Source organism: Pavona decussata, unplaced genomic scaffold (assembly GCF_977016875.1).
Source record: "Pavona decussata unplaced genomic scaffold, jaPavDecu1.1 SCAFFOLD_254, whole genome shotgun sequence".
Taxonomy (NCBI): domain Eukaryota; kingdom Metazoa; phylum Cnidaria; class Anthozoa; order Scleractinia; family Agariciidae; genus Pavona; species Pavona decussata.
In genome coordinates, this window is record NW_028145657.1 from 2,723,145 (window position 1) to 2,740,125 (window position 16,981).

General features: G+C 37.7%; 3 protein-coding genes across 3 annotated transcripts; 1 reads left to right on the plus strand and 2 right to left on the minus strand.

Moving 5' to 3' along the window:
* Nucleotides 1–2,029: 2,029 nt before the first annotated feature.
* Nucleotides 2,030–3,912, minus strand: LOC146456583 (neuronal pentraxin-2-like). The gene is made up of 3 exons (XM_085092618.1): nucleotides 3,754–3,912; nucleotides 3,028–3,241; nucleotides 2,030–2,600 (listed from the first exon to the last, which is right to left on the minus strand). The coding sequence occupies exons 1-3, from the start codon at nucleotides 3,812–3,814 to the stop codon at nucleotides 2,201–2,203; spliced, it is 675 nt and encodes a 224-aa protein (XP_084948744.1). The 5' UTR covers nucleotides 3,815–3,912; the 3' UTR covers nucleotides 2,030–2,200.
* A 2,297-nt stretch (nucleotides 3,913–6,209) lies between these two features.
* LOC146456584 (neuronal pentraxin-2-like) lies at nucleotides 6,210–8,515 on the minus strand. The gene is made up of 4 exons (XM_085092696.1): nucleotides 8,167–8,515; nucleotides 7,642–7,719; nucleotides 6,946–7,156; nucleotides 6,210–6,743 (listed from the first exon to the last, which is right to left on the minus strand). Exons 2-4 carry the CDS (start codon nucleotides 7,700–7,702, stop codon nucleotides 6,539–6,541), a joined length of 477 nt encoding a protein of 158 aa, XP_084948822.1. The 5' UTR covers nucleotides 7,703–7,719; nucleotides 8,167–8,515; the 3' UTR covers nucleotides 6,210–6,538.
* A 6,036-nt stretch (nucleotides 8,516–14,551) lies between these two features.
* On the plus strand, nucleotides 14,552–16,808 carry LOC146456585 (uncharacterized). Its single transcript, XM_085092793.1, has 4 exons — nucleotides 14,552–14,563; nucleotides 14,914–15,042; nucleotides 15,446–15,864; nucleotides 15,917–16,808. The coding sequence occupies exons 1-4, from the start codon at nucleotides 14,552–14,554 to the stop codon at nucleotides 16,281–16,283; spliced, it is 927 nt and encodes a 308-aa protein (XP_084948919.1). The 3' UTR covers nucleotides 16,284–16,808.
* Nucleotides 16,809–16,981: the final 173 nt, after the last annotated feature.

The window sequence follows — 16,981 nt, forward strand, 5'->3', positions numbered from 1 at the left end:
GCATGTTGCTCTCCTTAGATAAAATGAATAAGTTAAACTTAGAACGTATCTTATTGTTCTTCAAAAGCACGAAGAAAGTCCTGTCGCATCTATAACCGTGCTTTTCCACCGGCAGCGAAATCGAATAAATCAAATGATTACGCGTAGTCCCAAGTCGTTCTCCTTCTCTTGCGAACGAGCGTGAAGCGCGCGCAAGAGCCTGGTAACGGTCCCCCATTTATCCGGGCCCGGAAATTACCGGGAAAGTTTCCAGGTGCTTCGAGAAACGCTACATCGGGCCCGATAAAATTTCCCGACAACGGCCCCGATGAGTTATCAGGCCCAGGTCTCGAAATTGTTGAAAAACGCTGGCCGGGCTCTTGTTGGATCGAGTGTGCTCGTTAGTGAAACGTGTAATATTTACCAGTTCACGCACGCATCTTAGCCATGTTGGCGAATTCCTTTTCTCAGAGGTCATTATTGTCGGTGAAAATGAAAACTTACATCTGAATTTTCTGGCGTTTCCTTCGGTGCAATTTAATAAAAACTCGCACAGAGGTTTCATATAATTTACTCTAATTAGGGCTCAATTTTCACCAAAATTATGCAAAAACCCACAAATTTACAAAAAGCAAAGAATCTGCCTCAGTAACCGACCTTGCCTTTTTTGCTCTTAAAAGAGTTTCCTCGTGAGGTTCTATCCGCTCTGAAAGTTTTAGAAAATTCACCAAAGGGAAGTTAAAAAAAACATAATTGAAATCAAAGCCTAATACACAGTTACAAACGCTTCAGGTTTGAGTAGTTTTAATTTGAGATTTAAAGGCATTATTTTACAATTGAGGGTTCGAGGAGACAGTTCGGTTCTTGATTATTACATTTTTGTTGATTTCAATGAATTGATAGAAAGAAAACAAGAGAAAACTGGCTTTCGATATGTAACATAGGGCGCACCATATTATAAGTGAATATTATATGGAGGCACCTTAAACAGTAAGACATTTATGAAAATTCCAACTTTCAATCAAAGAGACCCAACCTAACTCGTGAAATAAATTCTCTGTATGTTCTTCTCTGGTCTTCTTTAGAAGTATAATTCTGCGTGCTCCTCTGTTATCTAACCTTAGAAGTTTGTCAAGCTAGGCATAAGTACGGTCAGCATTGGACCGTACGTATTAATGTCACAATATTCTAATAATGGCTGAATTAGAGTCATATATAAACGTTTACAAGTCAGTATTCAGCATTTCCGGATCCTACCTAGCAAGAAATATCATCGATATGTTCGTGCCAATTTAGGGAAAGAGTTAGGCCTAAGTATTTTCACAGTATCAAATAGTTCCAGAAACTTAGCCCATAATTATAAAGAACCAAAGAGCAATTACTTTGGTTTTTGCACGATTTACAACCAATCTATTTCCAGAAAACCATTTACCAACAACGCTGAGGTCATCCTGTGAGGGTATATTGAATAGTCTGAACACCCTTTCTGGCCAAACACAGAGCGGACCATCAGCATACAAGACCATTTTGCAATGACGGACAACACTCAGTACTGAAATCATAAATAAATATGATGATATTCGCCAAAAAGTCTGGATAGTAGCAGACATGTTATAATTTTAAGAAAAGACGTAACAGCCACAAGACAGAGCCTTGAGGTACCCCAAATGTACATGTTAGATCAGAAGAATCCGAGAGAGTGCCATTAACAGTCTCAGACTGTGTTCTGTAGAAAAAGGCAGTTGTCAAACCAGGCCAAGATTCGTCCTCTCGCACCAATGGAGGAGCGTTTTGCCTTAAGGATTGAGTGGTCAATCATGTCAAAAGCCTTGCTGAGATCTAAACACACGGCTCCGATGAGATTTCCCTTATCAATGTTTTTCAGAATATAATGTGAGACACCTAATAGAGCGGTACAGGTTGAATGGCCAGGTCTGAATCTTGATTGAAATGGAGACAGCAATTTGCCAGTCATCAAGTCATCACTATCACCTTAAACTCTCGGAAAATGAAAAATTCGTATCGGAAAGTGTTATAACAATAACCACAATTTTATGCGTTGCACCATTTTAATGTTTTAATGATTGTAACAACAAATTACACGTTTGCTTTAACTAATCAGCAACTTCGAATTACAGCTACATCACTCGTAATGTTTATTTTAGAAGGTATGTTGGTTTTAATGTGTCCATTCAGTTTGGACGCAAAGACAATAAACACCTCACATATTGATAACACACGGACACTGAGATGGAATGACAAGGCGAGGCTTGCCTATTATGCCGTATATGAAGTCGGACCACATGTACACACTTCCCTCACCGGTGCGGCAGCATTTTGACATATCCATGATTGCAGGTTCGGGCAGGGCGAAAGACCAGACATTGACATTTGTCAACATCCCCTGAAAAGACTGGTTCGCGTCGAATCCTCCTCCCACATTGTCTTGTTCTTGGCCCAAGACCAAAGACCCGCCACCATGGATAGTGTATCCTGTCTTCAAACCTGTCCCTGTTTTCACCATTGCCCCGTCTTTGTAGCTTTTCCATTGACCATCGCTGTTTCTCCAAGTCGCACAGATGTGATGCCATTTGCCATCGTTGGCTTTCACACCCATTGATCTAATGGAAAAAGAAAACGATTGTATTAGTGCGAGAATATTATGAACTATTTTTCAGAGAGCTGGAATGTTTGTCTGGTTCCAAACGACTTAAAGATGACTGAAAATGTTGGCCTTGTTCTACATTAGCAAGAAATACTGTTTTAAAAGTCGTGATCAAGAGTTTTAGAGGCCATCAGAAATTTTTGAAAATGCCAATGTCTACAGCTGCGAACTTTAAACTTCATGCCAATCATGTCGTGTATTGGTTACAATCATTAAAATAACAAAATTTCAGAAGTTACATCTGAGACCATGTTTTGTTATCTATTGCTTATAAAGGGAAAACTATTTTTCTTTCGATGTTCCTTTCTGAAGGGCATAACTATAGGCAGCTTCAAAATCGTTGTTCAAATAGAGTCTACTTAAGTTTGCAGACAAACACTTACACTCTTGCGTTCCCAACATATAAGGAAAGGTCCCCAGAGGAAATGAAAATGAGGAGTTCGTTATTCAAGGAATTTGTTGGTGCGTAGCTGAACGGTGACCCCACTGATACAGTTGTCTTCATCCATAAACAGACCGTAAATCGAGTCAGACTGCGCATGCCCCAGATGTTCACATAATCAGTAACCCCTTGCTGAGGAAACTCCAGGGTATAATCTGAAAAAATAAAGGGTAAAGGAGTGTTGCTATTATCTTTTTAAATGTAGATGTTTAATGCGTAAAAAAGGCCATCTGTTTTAGAACTTGTCCTTTGACTGACGTCATGGTGTACAATTATTGATAATGAACATTGCGAAAACTTCTCAACAGACGAAGTTTTGAATACATTATTTAATGCTATGTCATGAACCTTTTTGTCGAAAATTATGATTAGATAAGAGAATGCTTAATTTTAGATCTTTCATTTTGTTTATTGAAATTTTTAAAAAGCCCCCAAAAACAGACCGTTTTAAGGAAGCGAAATAGTAGGGTGCATTTTTTTACGTAAACATGCCAACTTTTTAGCCTGCACTCAGTCATGTTTAGAATCACCCATGGGAAAGGATGACAATACATAATTCTTAGCTATTTGAGTGCTTGCTTGTAGACTTATCATTTCACAACACAGACATAAAAAATACCCACCCATTAAATAAAGTTAGTGGTGAATCGTGGTAAATATGACATACCTTGGCCGCTGACAGGGCCACTGAAGAAACCAAAGCAGATACAAACGATAACAATAAACATGGTTCAGTTTTCGTCAACGGCAAAAAAAGATTATAACCAACAGTTGAATTAATACAACAAATTAAACGTTTGATTTGAGTCGTAAGATATTATCATGTTATGTAATTTAATTGCAGAGAAGTTCAATAAAGTTATTAAGTGGCATTTTATGTCAGCCAACGATTGTACAAAAAGCAGTGCAAAACACCAAACAGTTAAAAAAAAGATTTGGATAGATAGAAAAGTATTTTAAAAGCTACGTCATTTCGTTTTGAGGAACGATGAATGGCAGTTAAGACTTCTATATAAAGCAAATTTTTGGTTTATCAACGGAGAGGATAACTAAAGGTTAATTGATCACGGTAAAGAGATTTGAGTACTAACGTTTTGAGCGTCAGCCCCTCGACTCGCCCTGACAAAGGGCGAACGCTGTTCTTCTCCCCACCGACATAGCACCACAACTTCTTTAAAAACTATAACTCCCTTATCCATTTGTATTTAAAACAAGCCGTGAACCAAGCGACAAAGAAATTTGTTTTACCTGGCAGTCCCTTTGCTTTTTGATGAAGTCGTTCCCTTAACGTAGCCGTGATCACTTATGACGAATATTTGAGACTTTCGTAGTGTTATTGCAGAACGAAGTTTAATTAGCTTTATTTAGCTGGGAATAAATTAGTGGACCGAAACTCACGAGTCACGTATTAAAATAACGCATACTGTTAAGAATGTCAAAACAAGGTTTCGTTTAGTTTAATTTATCATTAATCATGTAACAGACTGAAGCTGTTACCTCAATATAGAAAAAGTTTGAAAGCTAAAGAATTTTTAAGGAAAAGGAAATCATCATCGGTAGCTTCTTTTCACAAAGTGAATGATCAATACGATCCCTGCAAACATTAATCATACATATTTAAAGAAAACAATTAATTGGAGTTAGTGCCTTCTCACGGAAATTTTGAGTTTTCTTGATATTTGATAGTTGAGGAGGAAAAGGCACTAAAGTATATTATTCAGCAACTAGAAGCAAAACAGGAACGTTTGAATTCAGTCTGTCTTCAAAGATGTAGAAATCCACATAGGGTCATATTCGGCAAGCTATTTCAAATCACTTTTGCCTAAATAAACTAGTTTCAGGTGTGTCACCAAAAATCTAATTGGAACATTTTGATTTAAAAATCGGCAAACGTAATAATACAGACTCAGATCTATGAACGCTTAAGTTATTTCAAAGCCGATGCGAACAATGTTAAAAATACTTTTGCACCGCATGAAAAAAACGGGAATCGGCTTTAAAGATGATTTTGTTAGGGTATTAAATTCTCACAATTAACAGTGACTGAATTACATGCAATTTCCAAAGAGAATTTGTATGTTGATGCTAGTGGTGAGGCCTTTACAGACGCTCTGAGAAAATAAAATAATCGAAAATTATTCGGGCAGGAACGGCTCATTCTTCCCGTTTATGCAGACCCATAACGAAGTCCTCTTCTCAAAAAAAAAAAAAATTTTAATCTATTGGAGATATTGTTTATCACAAACTTGCCTAGGGCGTACAAAGAACTAAAAAGACCGTATAATTTGCTTTGAAAATGAATAAAGATTGAGTCTCCGATGAGAATTATCGAGCACTTCTATAAAATACTTTTCGGGGTCGGTAACTTAATTATCAGGACGTTTAAGGAAAGGCCCTTTCCTGACTGGAACTGAATAAATCCTCACACTTGTGCGAAGCTTGTGTCACGGCAACAGCTACCTCTCAGACAAAGTTGGTTCATCGTTGCGTTTAATTACAACAGTACGAGGACATGGCGGCGTTGATACTATCTGAATCGTGAAACCAGGGAAACTCTGTCGATAGTATCAATATTCCTTATTTTTGCATAAAAATTTAAACAATGACATTGATGCTTTTAAATATATATTACTGATTGTATAGTTTTAACTTTGACTTCACTGCTCTCATTACACAATACAGGAGACACTCTTTGCTGAGGCAATTGAGCCGTAAATTCTCACAAAAAGTTGTTGCTTTATAGGGTAGTAAAATAAAGAAACTTTAATTGATTTATTCTCTCATAACAACACATTGCCTTATATGGTCTCTCCTCTTTCGCAATCTAAATGAATAGGGACTCTGCAAAATGTGGATACGAACCGAGTGGATGCGGAGGAGGGATTCCGTTGCATTATTTTTAGAAATGATTACCCTTGTAGGAAGTAGGTATTTACTACTGTTTCTTTATCTTTACATATATAACAATTCTTAATAAACAAATTCAAAAACGTTTTCTCAAAGTCACATACAAAACGATATTTGATGATATTTGGGAGTTGTTAAGTGATGTTTGGCATTTTCCACCGTCCATTTGCCCGTGCAAGTTTGAAGGCAGATTCGCAATAATCACAAGTCTCCGCTCTGCGACGTTTTATTATGCAAACGTTGGTGCAACAATTTACATGTTTCTTTTAACTAATTGGCAACTTTGAATCCCAACTACATCGCTGCTGATATTAAAGGGTCCATTCAGTTTGGACACAAAGACAGTAAACGGCTCACATAACACACAGACAGTGAGATGGGACGACAAGGCGAGGCTTGCCTATAATGCCGTGTATGAAGTCGGACCACATGTACACACTTCCAGGCTCACCGGCCAGGAAACATTTTGACATCTCCACGATTGCAGGTTCGGGCATGACATGAGACCAGACATTGACATTTGTCAACATCCCTTGAAAAGACTGCTATGCGTCAAATCTTCCTCCCACCGAGTCCTGTTCCTGACCCAAGATTAAGGAACCTCCCGCGTGGAAGGTGTATCCTGTCTTCAAACCTGTCCCTGTTTCCACCATTGCCCCATCTTTGTAGCTTTTCCATTGACCATCACTGTTTCTCCAACTCGCACAGATCTGATGCCATTTACCATCGTTGGTTACCACACACATATATCTATGACAAAAAACCGTTTTATTACTTCAGGAAGGTTTTAGAATTGTGTATTACATATAGTGACAAATTTCAAAAGCTTGTCTGAGACTGACGAGATCATGATCTCTTAAAATGTGTAATCGCTATCTCTTAATACTGATCTTTGAAAGTATTAAAAATTCCATGGTATATGCAGCTTCAAAACTTGTCTGCAGTCACTTACACTTTGGAGTTACCGACGAGAAGGGCAAACTTTCCTTGGTCTTCAATGAGCAGCTCGTTATTCAGAGAATCTGTTGATGCGTAGCTGAACGGTGTCCCCCTCGGTGCAGTTGTCTTTATCCAAAAACACACTGTGAACTGCGTCAGACTGCGCATGCCCCAGATGTTCGCATAATCAGCAACTCCTTGCTTAGGAAACTCCAGAGTATAATCTGAAAAAATAAAGAGTAAAGGAGTGTTTCTCTTATCTTTTTTAATGCAGAGGATAAATTTGTAAACATAGCTATTTATTTGAAAGCTTTTCTTATGACTTAGAAATGATTTACAGTTGGTGATAACGAACATTAAGGAAACTGAGCAACAACCGAAATTTGCATTAAAAAGTACTCTACGGGAGGAGTTCTCACTAATATTTGGATATAAATGGTATAAAATTAATACGGACCATTGCCTCTTAAAATTGTATAAACACCTTAAATTTATTGAAATTTAAAAGCCCCCAAACCATATCGCCTTCTGCAAATAAATATGCCAACTTAAAAGCTTGTGCTTGGTCATGTTTAGAATTAGAGGGGAAATAATTTACTCTACATATCTAGAGATTGTTTGTTTCGGTAAACTTGTCATTTCACATTGAGTCATTAGAAAAACCCAGCAAAACATAAAATTATTATTTAGTGTGGCAAAAATAACATACCTTGGCCGCTGACAAGGCCACTGAAGAAACCGAAAAAGATAACAGTGATCCCGAGAAACATGGCTCAGTTTTCTTCAACTGCAAAGTATATACTCAACAATCAATAAATTAAAGGAAACTTTTATTCTTAGTTCGTGGAATATTGCAATGTTGTTAGCTTTACTGAAAAGACGTTTCCCTCAATAATTTAAGACTGAATTTTTAATTTTATTTGAAAGAAGTTTCCCTCAATAATTTAAGAAAATTTTAACATGAAGAACAGGTCGTGCTCATAAAGACGTGTCTTTCTAGGTCTACGTGTCACTGTATAAAAAGGAGAGCAAAAGGAGTGCATAACAGTAAATAGTTTTAAAAATTGACGGATTTGGACAGGTAAGAGGATCTATTAAAAGATAAGGAGTTTTGATTTTAAAATCGTTTATTCAAACATAGAGACAAAACCTACGATGAATAACGTTTGAAACTCCTATTTATGTCGTAGCATTTACAACAGAATGTGAGCAACGGCAAAGAAATTTGTTTTACCTGGCAGTCCTGTCAGTCTCGTCGATGAACTCGTTTCCTTAACTTAGCCCTGCACGTAGTTAGTTCAAATGATAACTTCCGAGGGTAATTGAGGTATTCGTAGTATGATATTGCAGAACGAAGTTTATTTAGCTACCTAACGAAACTCTAGATTTATTTAGCTATAGCTGGGAATAATTTAGTGTATCCAAACCCACGAGCGACTTATTTGTGTACGTAAATCACACCAAGCGCGTGCCTGTTATTATGTTTCTCAAGAATATAAAAAGTACAACATTTAAATTAACTTACCATTAATTATAATCTTTACACTGTCACCTTACACTATTCAAGGGAAAGGACATCACTATCGACAGAATCTTTTCACAAAGTGAATGGTCAATAAGACAGCTGCAAACCCCATAGTATTGAATACACATTTATAGAAAAAAAAATGCATTTTTAATTAATGTTTTAGACCCGATAAAACAGGTGCAGCGAGTTTTTTGAACGGCTTCAAAAACATTCCTGGAAAAGCTTGTGTCGAAAGAATTCATAACATGATGCTTTTGTGAACGTTGGAAATTATATACGAGAAAAACATTAAACACCGCGTACTAATAACGAGGAGGTTTTATCGGGTTTTAAAACCACTGCACGTGATGTTTTATCGACCATTTGAAAGGTCAATGGGTTTATGAATTATTAATGAGTTTTTGAAATGCAGCCTCATGGAAGTTTTGAGTTGTCTTTAAGTATTTAATACTAGAGGAGAAAACGGCACTAAGTATATTACTCATCAACTAGTAGCAATAGAAGGCAATGTTAAATGAAGTTTGACTGGTGTATTGGATAATTATCTATGCGAGTTTAATTAATCTAGTTGAAAGGAACTACTGAAGCTTCAGGTGTGTCACCAAAATCATAACTAAATCTTTTGGATTTAAAAATCGACAGATATAATAGTATGGATTGAAATGCATGAAATAATTCGCATAAAATAATACAAGACTATGACAGTATAACTTGCAAGACAAATAGCACGTCCATTGACCCCCCTTTCAGGTCCAAGGTGGGCTGTGATGATATCATATGGCGTATAATTACGTCGTGACTGTCAAACGGCAGCCGTCTTGTATCCGCCATCTTGGATTTCGGATTTCCCCACTTCAGAACAATGCAAAAATCGACCAAAACGTACTTCAAACTATTTTGCAGAAGCACGCTAAAATAAGCTGAAAACATAAAAATTAGTATAAGACAGGTAAATAATCTTCACTAAAAATATGAATACTCCATTTTTTGACAATTACCTACTTGTCAAAAATTGTTTGCCATGGCAACATCAAATCAATCAACGCTGTCCTAACACACTAAATCGTTACCAGATAAATGTTTGAAAATATGAGGAGGTTTTATTCCGTTTGCTAAAATATTACATACGCACTAACACATATTATAAAAATTGTAAAAGAGTTAGATAGCCAGGGCTATATAATGACTGTTAAACGCTGTTTGAATTACACACAGGTTGGAAGGAGAATTGCAAGTTGATACCAAGACTAAGGGCTTGCAAGAAACATAAAGTAATCGAAATTATTCACGAAGAAACGGTACATTATAGCTCTTTATTTACACCCATCACGGAACCCTTTTCAGAAAAAATTCTGATAACTTACTGGGGCCCGACAATCTATCTTTTTTATCGATTGGCCGGCGGTACTGTTTACCAGAGGCTTTGCCAATGTGTTCAACTTCAGGATTTAGCTTTTAAAATAATTAAATAAAGTTAAGTTTCCGTTGAGAATTATCGCGCACTAAAAAAAGTTCTTTTCAGGGCCGGTAACTTATCAGGGCATTAACGAAACAGGCCCCTGTCTGACTGGAGTTAAATCCCTCGCACTTGAGGGAGCTTGTGTCACGGCTACAGCTACCTCTTAGGCGAACCAGGTTCATCGTTGTAGTAAGGCTGAAAGGTGTTTTGAATTTCATTTACTTCAACGTATTTTCTAAATTCTGTTTGGATGTTTTGTTCCCGAGTAAAATGAATTTGACACGACTTAAGTTACCCTTAATTATTTACGTATAAAGAGTTGTTTTATCCCAATATAGTTATTAATTACAGCAGCACGATCCGCGAGGACATTACGGTGTTGATATATCCGCTTGGCCACTATAGTAATATTCCTGTCGAATGATATAATCACCCTTTTGGTTTAAATGAGCATTATAGTTGTCCAAGAAAATGATAAAACATCGAATGTGCCTTGTCGAGAAAACTCCATTTGCTTAAATAAAATTTACAGTTTAGTAAAGTAAGGCGTTTTCAAAAATTGTTGCCGCATGAATGGGTGCAAGTGAGAAATTTCGTGTAAAGGTAAATTGGCAAATACATTTTGACTGGAACTTTAATTTTCTTATGTAAACGACACCCATGATCACAATACAAGACAAAAGAATAATATCCGTATAAGGCCTGAAAATTTTACAAGCATCAATGTAAATGAAATAAATAAATTTAACATTAAGCTGTAGCGTTTTTCGTATATTTTTTTATAAACTTGTATTTTCAGTTCAGCACGTGAGTATAGAAGCAGTAATGAAATATAAACATGAATGACAAACAGAGCATATCATTATCACAAAGGTTGTCAAATTGCTTGAATCCTTGGTAACAACACTTCGTAGAAACCTATTCAAACGCAAACGACTTGTACATCAATTAGGAGTTAGCTTTGAGTTTGCGTTTATCTCGCCAAATGTTTGGCTATACTGACTTATTGTGGTGATCATCCTTCGGCTTCAAACTTTCAGAAACCTCTGAGCGACCCGATTAGCTGAATCGTGAAACCCGAGAAAGCGTCTGGAAGTATGAATATTTCTTATTTTTGCATGTAAATTAAAGTTATGATATAAACACTTTAATTTATGATTTTATTTTCCGATTTATTGTTGAAATTGACTGGTACGACACTATCTTCGCCGCAGCACATAACCTTCCTATGAGGACAAGCTAGACAATAGTCTTTTCGTTTTCGCAATCCACATGAAACAAGCTATTCAAAAAAAAAAAAACGGTGACCGTTTGACGGTTAATTATCCTTACTGTTTCGCTCTGTATCGTAAGATGCAAAAGAAAATCGATCGACAAATTACGTGCAGTAAAACGCTTGCTTGCTGACTAAAACAGACTTTACGTCGTAGAGCACTTTTTTGATCTATTTACAGTGTTTACGTAGTGAAATTTTCAAAAGGAGAGGTATTTTTTGCCTGTTTCTAATAACTCATATTTTCCTTTCGTTTCTGATCAAATCAATTTTGACAAAGTTACAAATTGTGCTTTTCGTGCGTGAGGCTCGTTAAGTGCGTTTTTCACACGTGCCTCAGCTGACGAAGTCAATAACTCAAATATCACATTAATTATCAAGGTATTGACATCAACGTGCGTCAGCTCACAAAATGACGCCGCAAAATGGTAGTTATCTGTTATTAGCGGATGTTGATTGTTTTCTTCTTCATATTAAAGAAATTGTAAATTGGTTTTCCAAAAACGACTCTGCTCCATTGCATTGTTTACCTTATCAAGCTAATACCAAAATATTGGTGTTTATGGATCCTATCATAAAACATGGGATGCTTCATTTCCATTCAGTGCAATTCCGAGTGTCTTAACGTGCTATTGTTTCTATCGAATAAATAATCAATTCGAAGCAGTATAAACATCACGGTCTCTTTAACGTCAAACTCATGCCATCTTCCTTCGAACGATATTGCGTGTTGCATCATCCCTTAAAACGGTGAAATTGAACACGTATTTACAAATAACGCATTTTGTCAGGTTGGGTAAACGTGCCACGGGCGTTTATAATTTTTTTCATTCACTATTTCACAAAACTCGGTCAATTTGAGCGGACAACATTCAAGGTAACTCTGTGTAATTTTTATTTATTCAGGATTTTAGGCAGAACAATTTAAGTGGGCAGTCCAACAGCGAGAAGCGAGAATTTCGTTAAAGGAGTTTGAAGGAAAGTGTTGCCGGTAATCAATTCAACTCAGCGCACTCAGTATATTTTATTGAATTCACCGTCACTAATCACTTATTTCTTATAGGAGGATAAGGCCCGTCCCGAAATGAGACGAAAATACAATGAAATGAATATGAAAACCGAAAATTAACTAGCACATAGGAACAGCAAACGTACCTTATCGGTAATTTTACTGAACAAATAAAAACTAAAAACCAAAGCGAGAGGACGAGAGAACATTCAGTGTCAACGGAACAACGAGTCCTACACCAAATGATACCACTAAATTAAATTGCAAAAACAAAAAAACCTAATATGACGAGAAGAGTTGACAAAAGTTTCTTATATTAACGAAATATAAAAAAAAAAGGATTGCGTAACTAACGTCAACAAAAAGTATCATTCGTTTTGAAACGCATAATTTTTGCTCATTTCTTGCCCAGTATCGAACTTAGGCAAATCTACACAGCTATAACTTATTTCTCTACTCTAACTTTACCTATTTCACCATTAATTAACGTGTGATGCGTCCGTAAAGCTCAAATTTTTGTATGATTGGTTTATTTACGACGCCCGTGGCAAATAATACTTTATAATAAATACTTTACCAATAGTTTTATTCTACTCGTCGATCGTAAGACATACCTACTAATTTGTAGGAGCATTCTATTGAAATTACACGTTCAAATTTAGTTGGTGAGAGCTGTTTTGTTTGTGTTACTGTTTCAGATGGTCCGGGCGAGCACAAATCACGGTTTTCATTCGGTCTTTTCTCTCCTGCTCTTTGTTGTGTCCCAGCAATGGCGTTTATCGACACAGTCATCAGTTTGCGATCAAGGCAATGCATGTTCATGCACCTTTGATTCAAACAGCAGAATAACAGCCACGTGTGAAGTGGAAAGTCTGGAAAATATAACTTTGTCGATCAAGAAACCAGGAGAAGTATACAAACTGTAAGTTTTTTTATTCTTTACGAAAACCAAGATCGCTGTAATTTGCTCCCTCCTCCAACCCCTAGCGCACAATTAAATCGGGGAAATAAATTTTTGGTGCAGGCTGAAAATGAAATTGGCTTTCATAATCTGCAACAATACCAATAATTATCTTTAAAACAAGAGAAACAATCGTCTGAAAAAACAAACGAGGAGTAAATAACGACATTAGTTACAGACGATCTCTCTCTGATCAACAACCATCACTACCCGGGTGGGGGGGGGGGTACTCCCCTATATAAGGTATCTAGGTATGTGCCGCCCCAAAGGGTATGGTTTTTGAGCCGTTTTGGTCTGAAATAGGGTATAGATTTTGACAATTACGGTGTGAAATCGGGTCGGGTTTTTGGGGCGGGGAACATTTACGAAAGCTTACAAACATATTTTTCTTCTCAGTACGTAACTGGAACGACTAACTGATAACAAGAAAATGAAATAGATAAACTGTGTCATTCCAGCTTACTTTTACTCCTTGCGTCAACTTCCGTTCGGCACTGATGCATAATTATCAGGTCTGAAAACGGGTATGAATTTTAGAGGTCAGGTCTTTTAAAACGGGTGTGGAAAATGGCATGTTTAGGTCTGGAATAGGGTTGGGATTTGAAGACCCGGGCGGCACACCCCCACCAAGAATTCCGAGGAGTACCCCCCCGGGCATCACTATTACAAAGTAAAAACCCGTAACTGTGCTTGTAAGGACCACCGTGATAAAACTGATAGAAGCACCGGATCCCGTGGTTAAGGATCTAATATAGAAATAGAAACTGAAACACGAGAAGTTGCATGTAAACTAAGGGACTCTGTGAATAAACTCAATGTTCCACTACTACCGCAAACTATTACAAAAATAGCTTTAGCTATAGTTGCGCTATCCTACGGAACAGTCTTCTATGTGACGTAAGGCAAGCAGAGTCCCTTGGGCAATTCAAACGTGTACTCAAACAAGTACTTTAAGGCACGGCATTCGTGTTGAAGCAGCTTTTTATTTAGTTTTTTTTTTTTTTATTATATGTCACGATAGGAAATTGCCTCTTCCTCAAACTAGGAAATATTTAGTCATTTCACTTGGAACTGTTACACTACACTCATTTGAAATGTAGAATAGTACACAGCTGTCACAATATGCAACAATAGAGCATATGAAATTTCAACAGATCGTCCGATTACTAATAGAACAGCTGCTGAACTCAAACAATGTATGCTTCCTCCCTACATTTACGCTTTCAATCGCTAAAAACGAGACCTCCTCGGAGACCCAGGGGCAGATAGTTGGGTCAAAAGGAAGTCGAAGCGGTTAAGTTTAAACTTGGCCACTTCGACTTCCTTTTGACCCAACTATCTGCCCCTGGGTATCCGAGGATGCTATCAGATAGGCCTAAAATTTAACCAATGAGATCTTTTGTAAGTTATGTAGTTCACACGCGTTTTATTGTTTCTGTTGAATACTGAACCACATTTGTTTATTTCAGACGATGTATAAGGAACCCCGAAACTGTTAAAATCGATTACCAACAAGCCTGTGTTGGAGCTGTGAGGTATCTGCGAGGTTTACTCTACAATAAAGAAAGTTGCTGTGACCAAGAAGATCTGTCTCCTTTTGCTGTCTGTTTTCGCCTTGGAAGGAAGAAACTAGACCTTGTAGCTGTGGCAGTTTGTAACGAGTGCCGGCTGCCAAGCTAGTTTGCTCTGCCGAGTTTCTTCCCCGTTTTCCGCCGTTTCCCGCACTAGCACAACCCGTTGCTTGTTTTCAGGAAGCAGGAACCAATGCCCATAACCATTCTTCAGAACCAGGGGCAGTGACAGCAGCCAAAATCGTAAAGTTAGTAAAAGAGAAGGCTCTGGAGGATAAGTTCAAGCCGGCTTCAGCAATAGTGGAAGAGGTATTTAAATTGCACCTTACGTATTTACAAGTGAACTTAGCTAATTGGCGCTTACGTTTATAATATAATAATGTGTAATTTTCCGTAATTTTCGAATCCTAAATTTTCTAATTTTCTAATTATTTCTATGTCATAATTATTTGATAATTCAAAACATTCCGCGAACTTTTGGTCATAATCACCAACAGCAAACAACTCTTTACTCCATTTTTGAGAAAAACTGTTTTTCGAAAGAGAATTAATCTCTGAGTTAACGGCTTGGTTTTCTTTCTTCAGAATTGTAACAAATTCAGACATCTTTCTACCTTGCAATGCAAACAGAGTTTCAATTTCTGCTTTAAGGGCTTGGTTTTCTCTCTGAGAATTGTTAAGTAACGTTTGTTATTTTCCTTTTTTTTTTCAGGTCTTGTTAAATGAACTGAGCGACGCAGGTTGTCCAGCACTCTCTAAACCAGAGCATATGGCTCGAGCTGCAAACCGTTTACGGCAGAGTCTTCGCCCGGAGGATCCAAGGGACCTCGACTTCGAAATAAGGGAAGACTGCATTCCGCAGGGGTTCTTCCAGGCAGATGTTTACGTCAAGGAAAGAAGGCATCTCATCTTCGCTACAGACGAACAACTGACGATCCTCGCGAAAGCCAAGTCTTGGTATCTTGATGGTACTTTTAAACTTGTGCGCAAACCATTCCAGCAACTGGTAACGATTAATGCCTTCGTTCGCTCAGGTGATCACGCAAAACAAGTACCACTGGTGTTCGTCCTCATGTCCGGGAAGAGTACGAAAGACTACAAAAAGGTAGTTATCTATTTAGAGTTATATATGTATTCTAAAGCTTAGTGTAATAAAATTTCCGGCATGCCTAACATCATTTAACTACATCAAGGAGCAGTGGATCGAGAGTACCATCTTCGCCCCAAAAGATTGGAGTGTCTTTAACGAACCCATCCGGACCAACAATGACATAGAGGGGTGGCACAACGCACTGAACCGCCGAGCCAGTGGCCAAAGCAGATTGCAGTTTTATCTGTTAATCGAGCTTCTTCATCGAGAAGCCCGCTTAACTGCCATAACAATCAAGCTTGTTTCAGACAAGAAGTTAAAGCGAATACAGAGAAAAAAGTACAGGCAACTCCAACAGAGACTGTTCGACGCCTGGGAGCACTACCAGACAGGCGCCAAGAGTGCTTCACAATTACTCCGCTGCTGTTCCCACCTGAATGGACCGGCTCGTAGCCAGTAAGATTGAAAAGTCTGAAAGTTAAGCTAAGTTTTCTAAGGTTGACTTTACCTTAGGTTAAGTTGCACATTAATTTAGGGTAGAACAAGGCTGGAATTTCGAAATCGATAAGCATCGAAGTTAAGCTAAGTCGAGTTGGGTTAAATTACGTTGGTTAAGATAGAATTACGAACTTATGATCTCAATTAATGATCGCCAAATTTAAATAAGCATCGAACTTAATCTCGGTTTTAGGGGCGGGTGTTACTCGGATAACCTAAACGTCCCCGCATGTAATAAGTATATTAGAATAACAATGTTTAAGGGGCGGGTGTCACTCGGATTACCTAAACGTCCCCGCATGTAATAAGTATATTAGAATAAAAATGTTTAAGGGGCGGGTGTCACTCGGATTACCTAAACGTCCCCGCATGTAAGAAGTGTATTAGAATAAAAATGTCGCGAAATGAACACGCTTTATGCTGAGTGTAATTGGAGCTTCGTTAGGCTTGATTTTGAGTGTGAAGGCAACTTAACTCCAAAGCGGCAGTTAATATTGAGTTGGTTTATTTAGCACACAAAATTACGCTTTGGGAATTGACTCAACTGAAGAGCCGATCGCGCATATAACAGATGAATCAACTAGTGTAGGATGTGTTTTACGACATACGCGAACTGACATATTTATAAGACGTAGGCGAATCGACTTTAGTCGTAGGCGA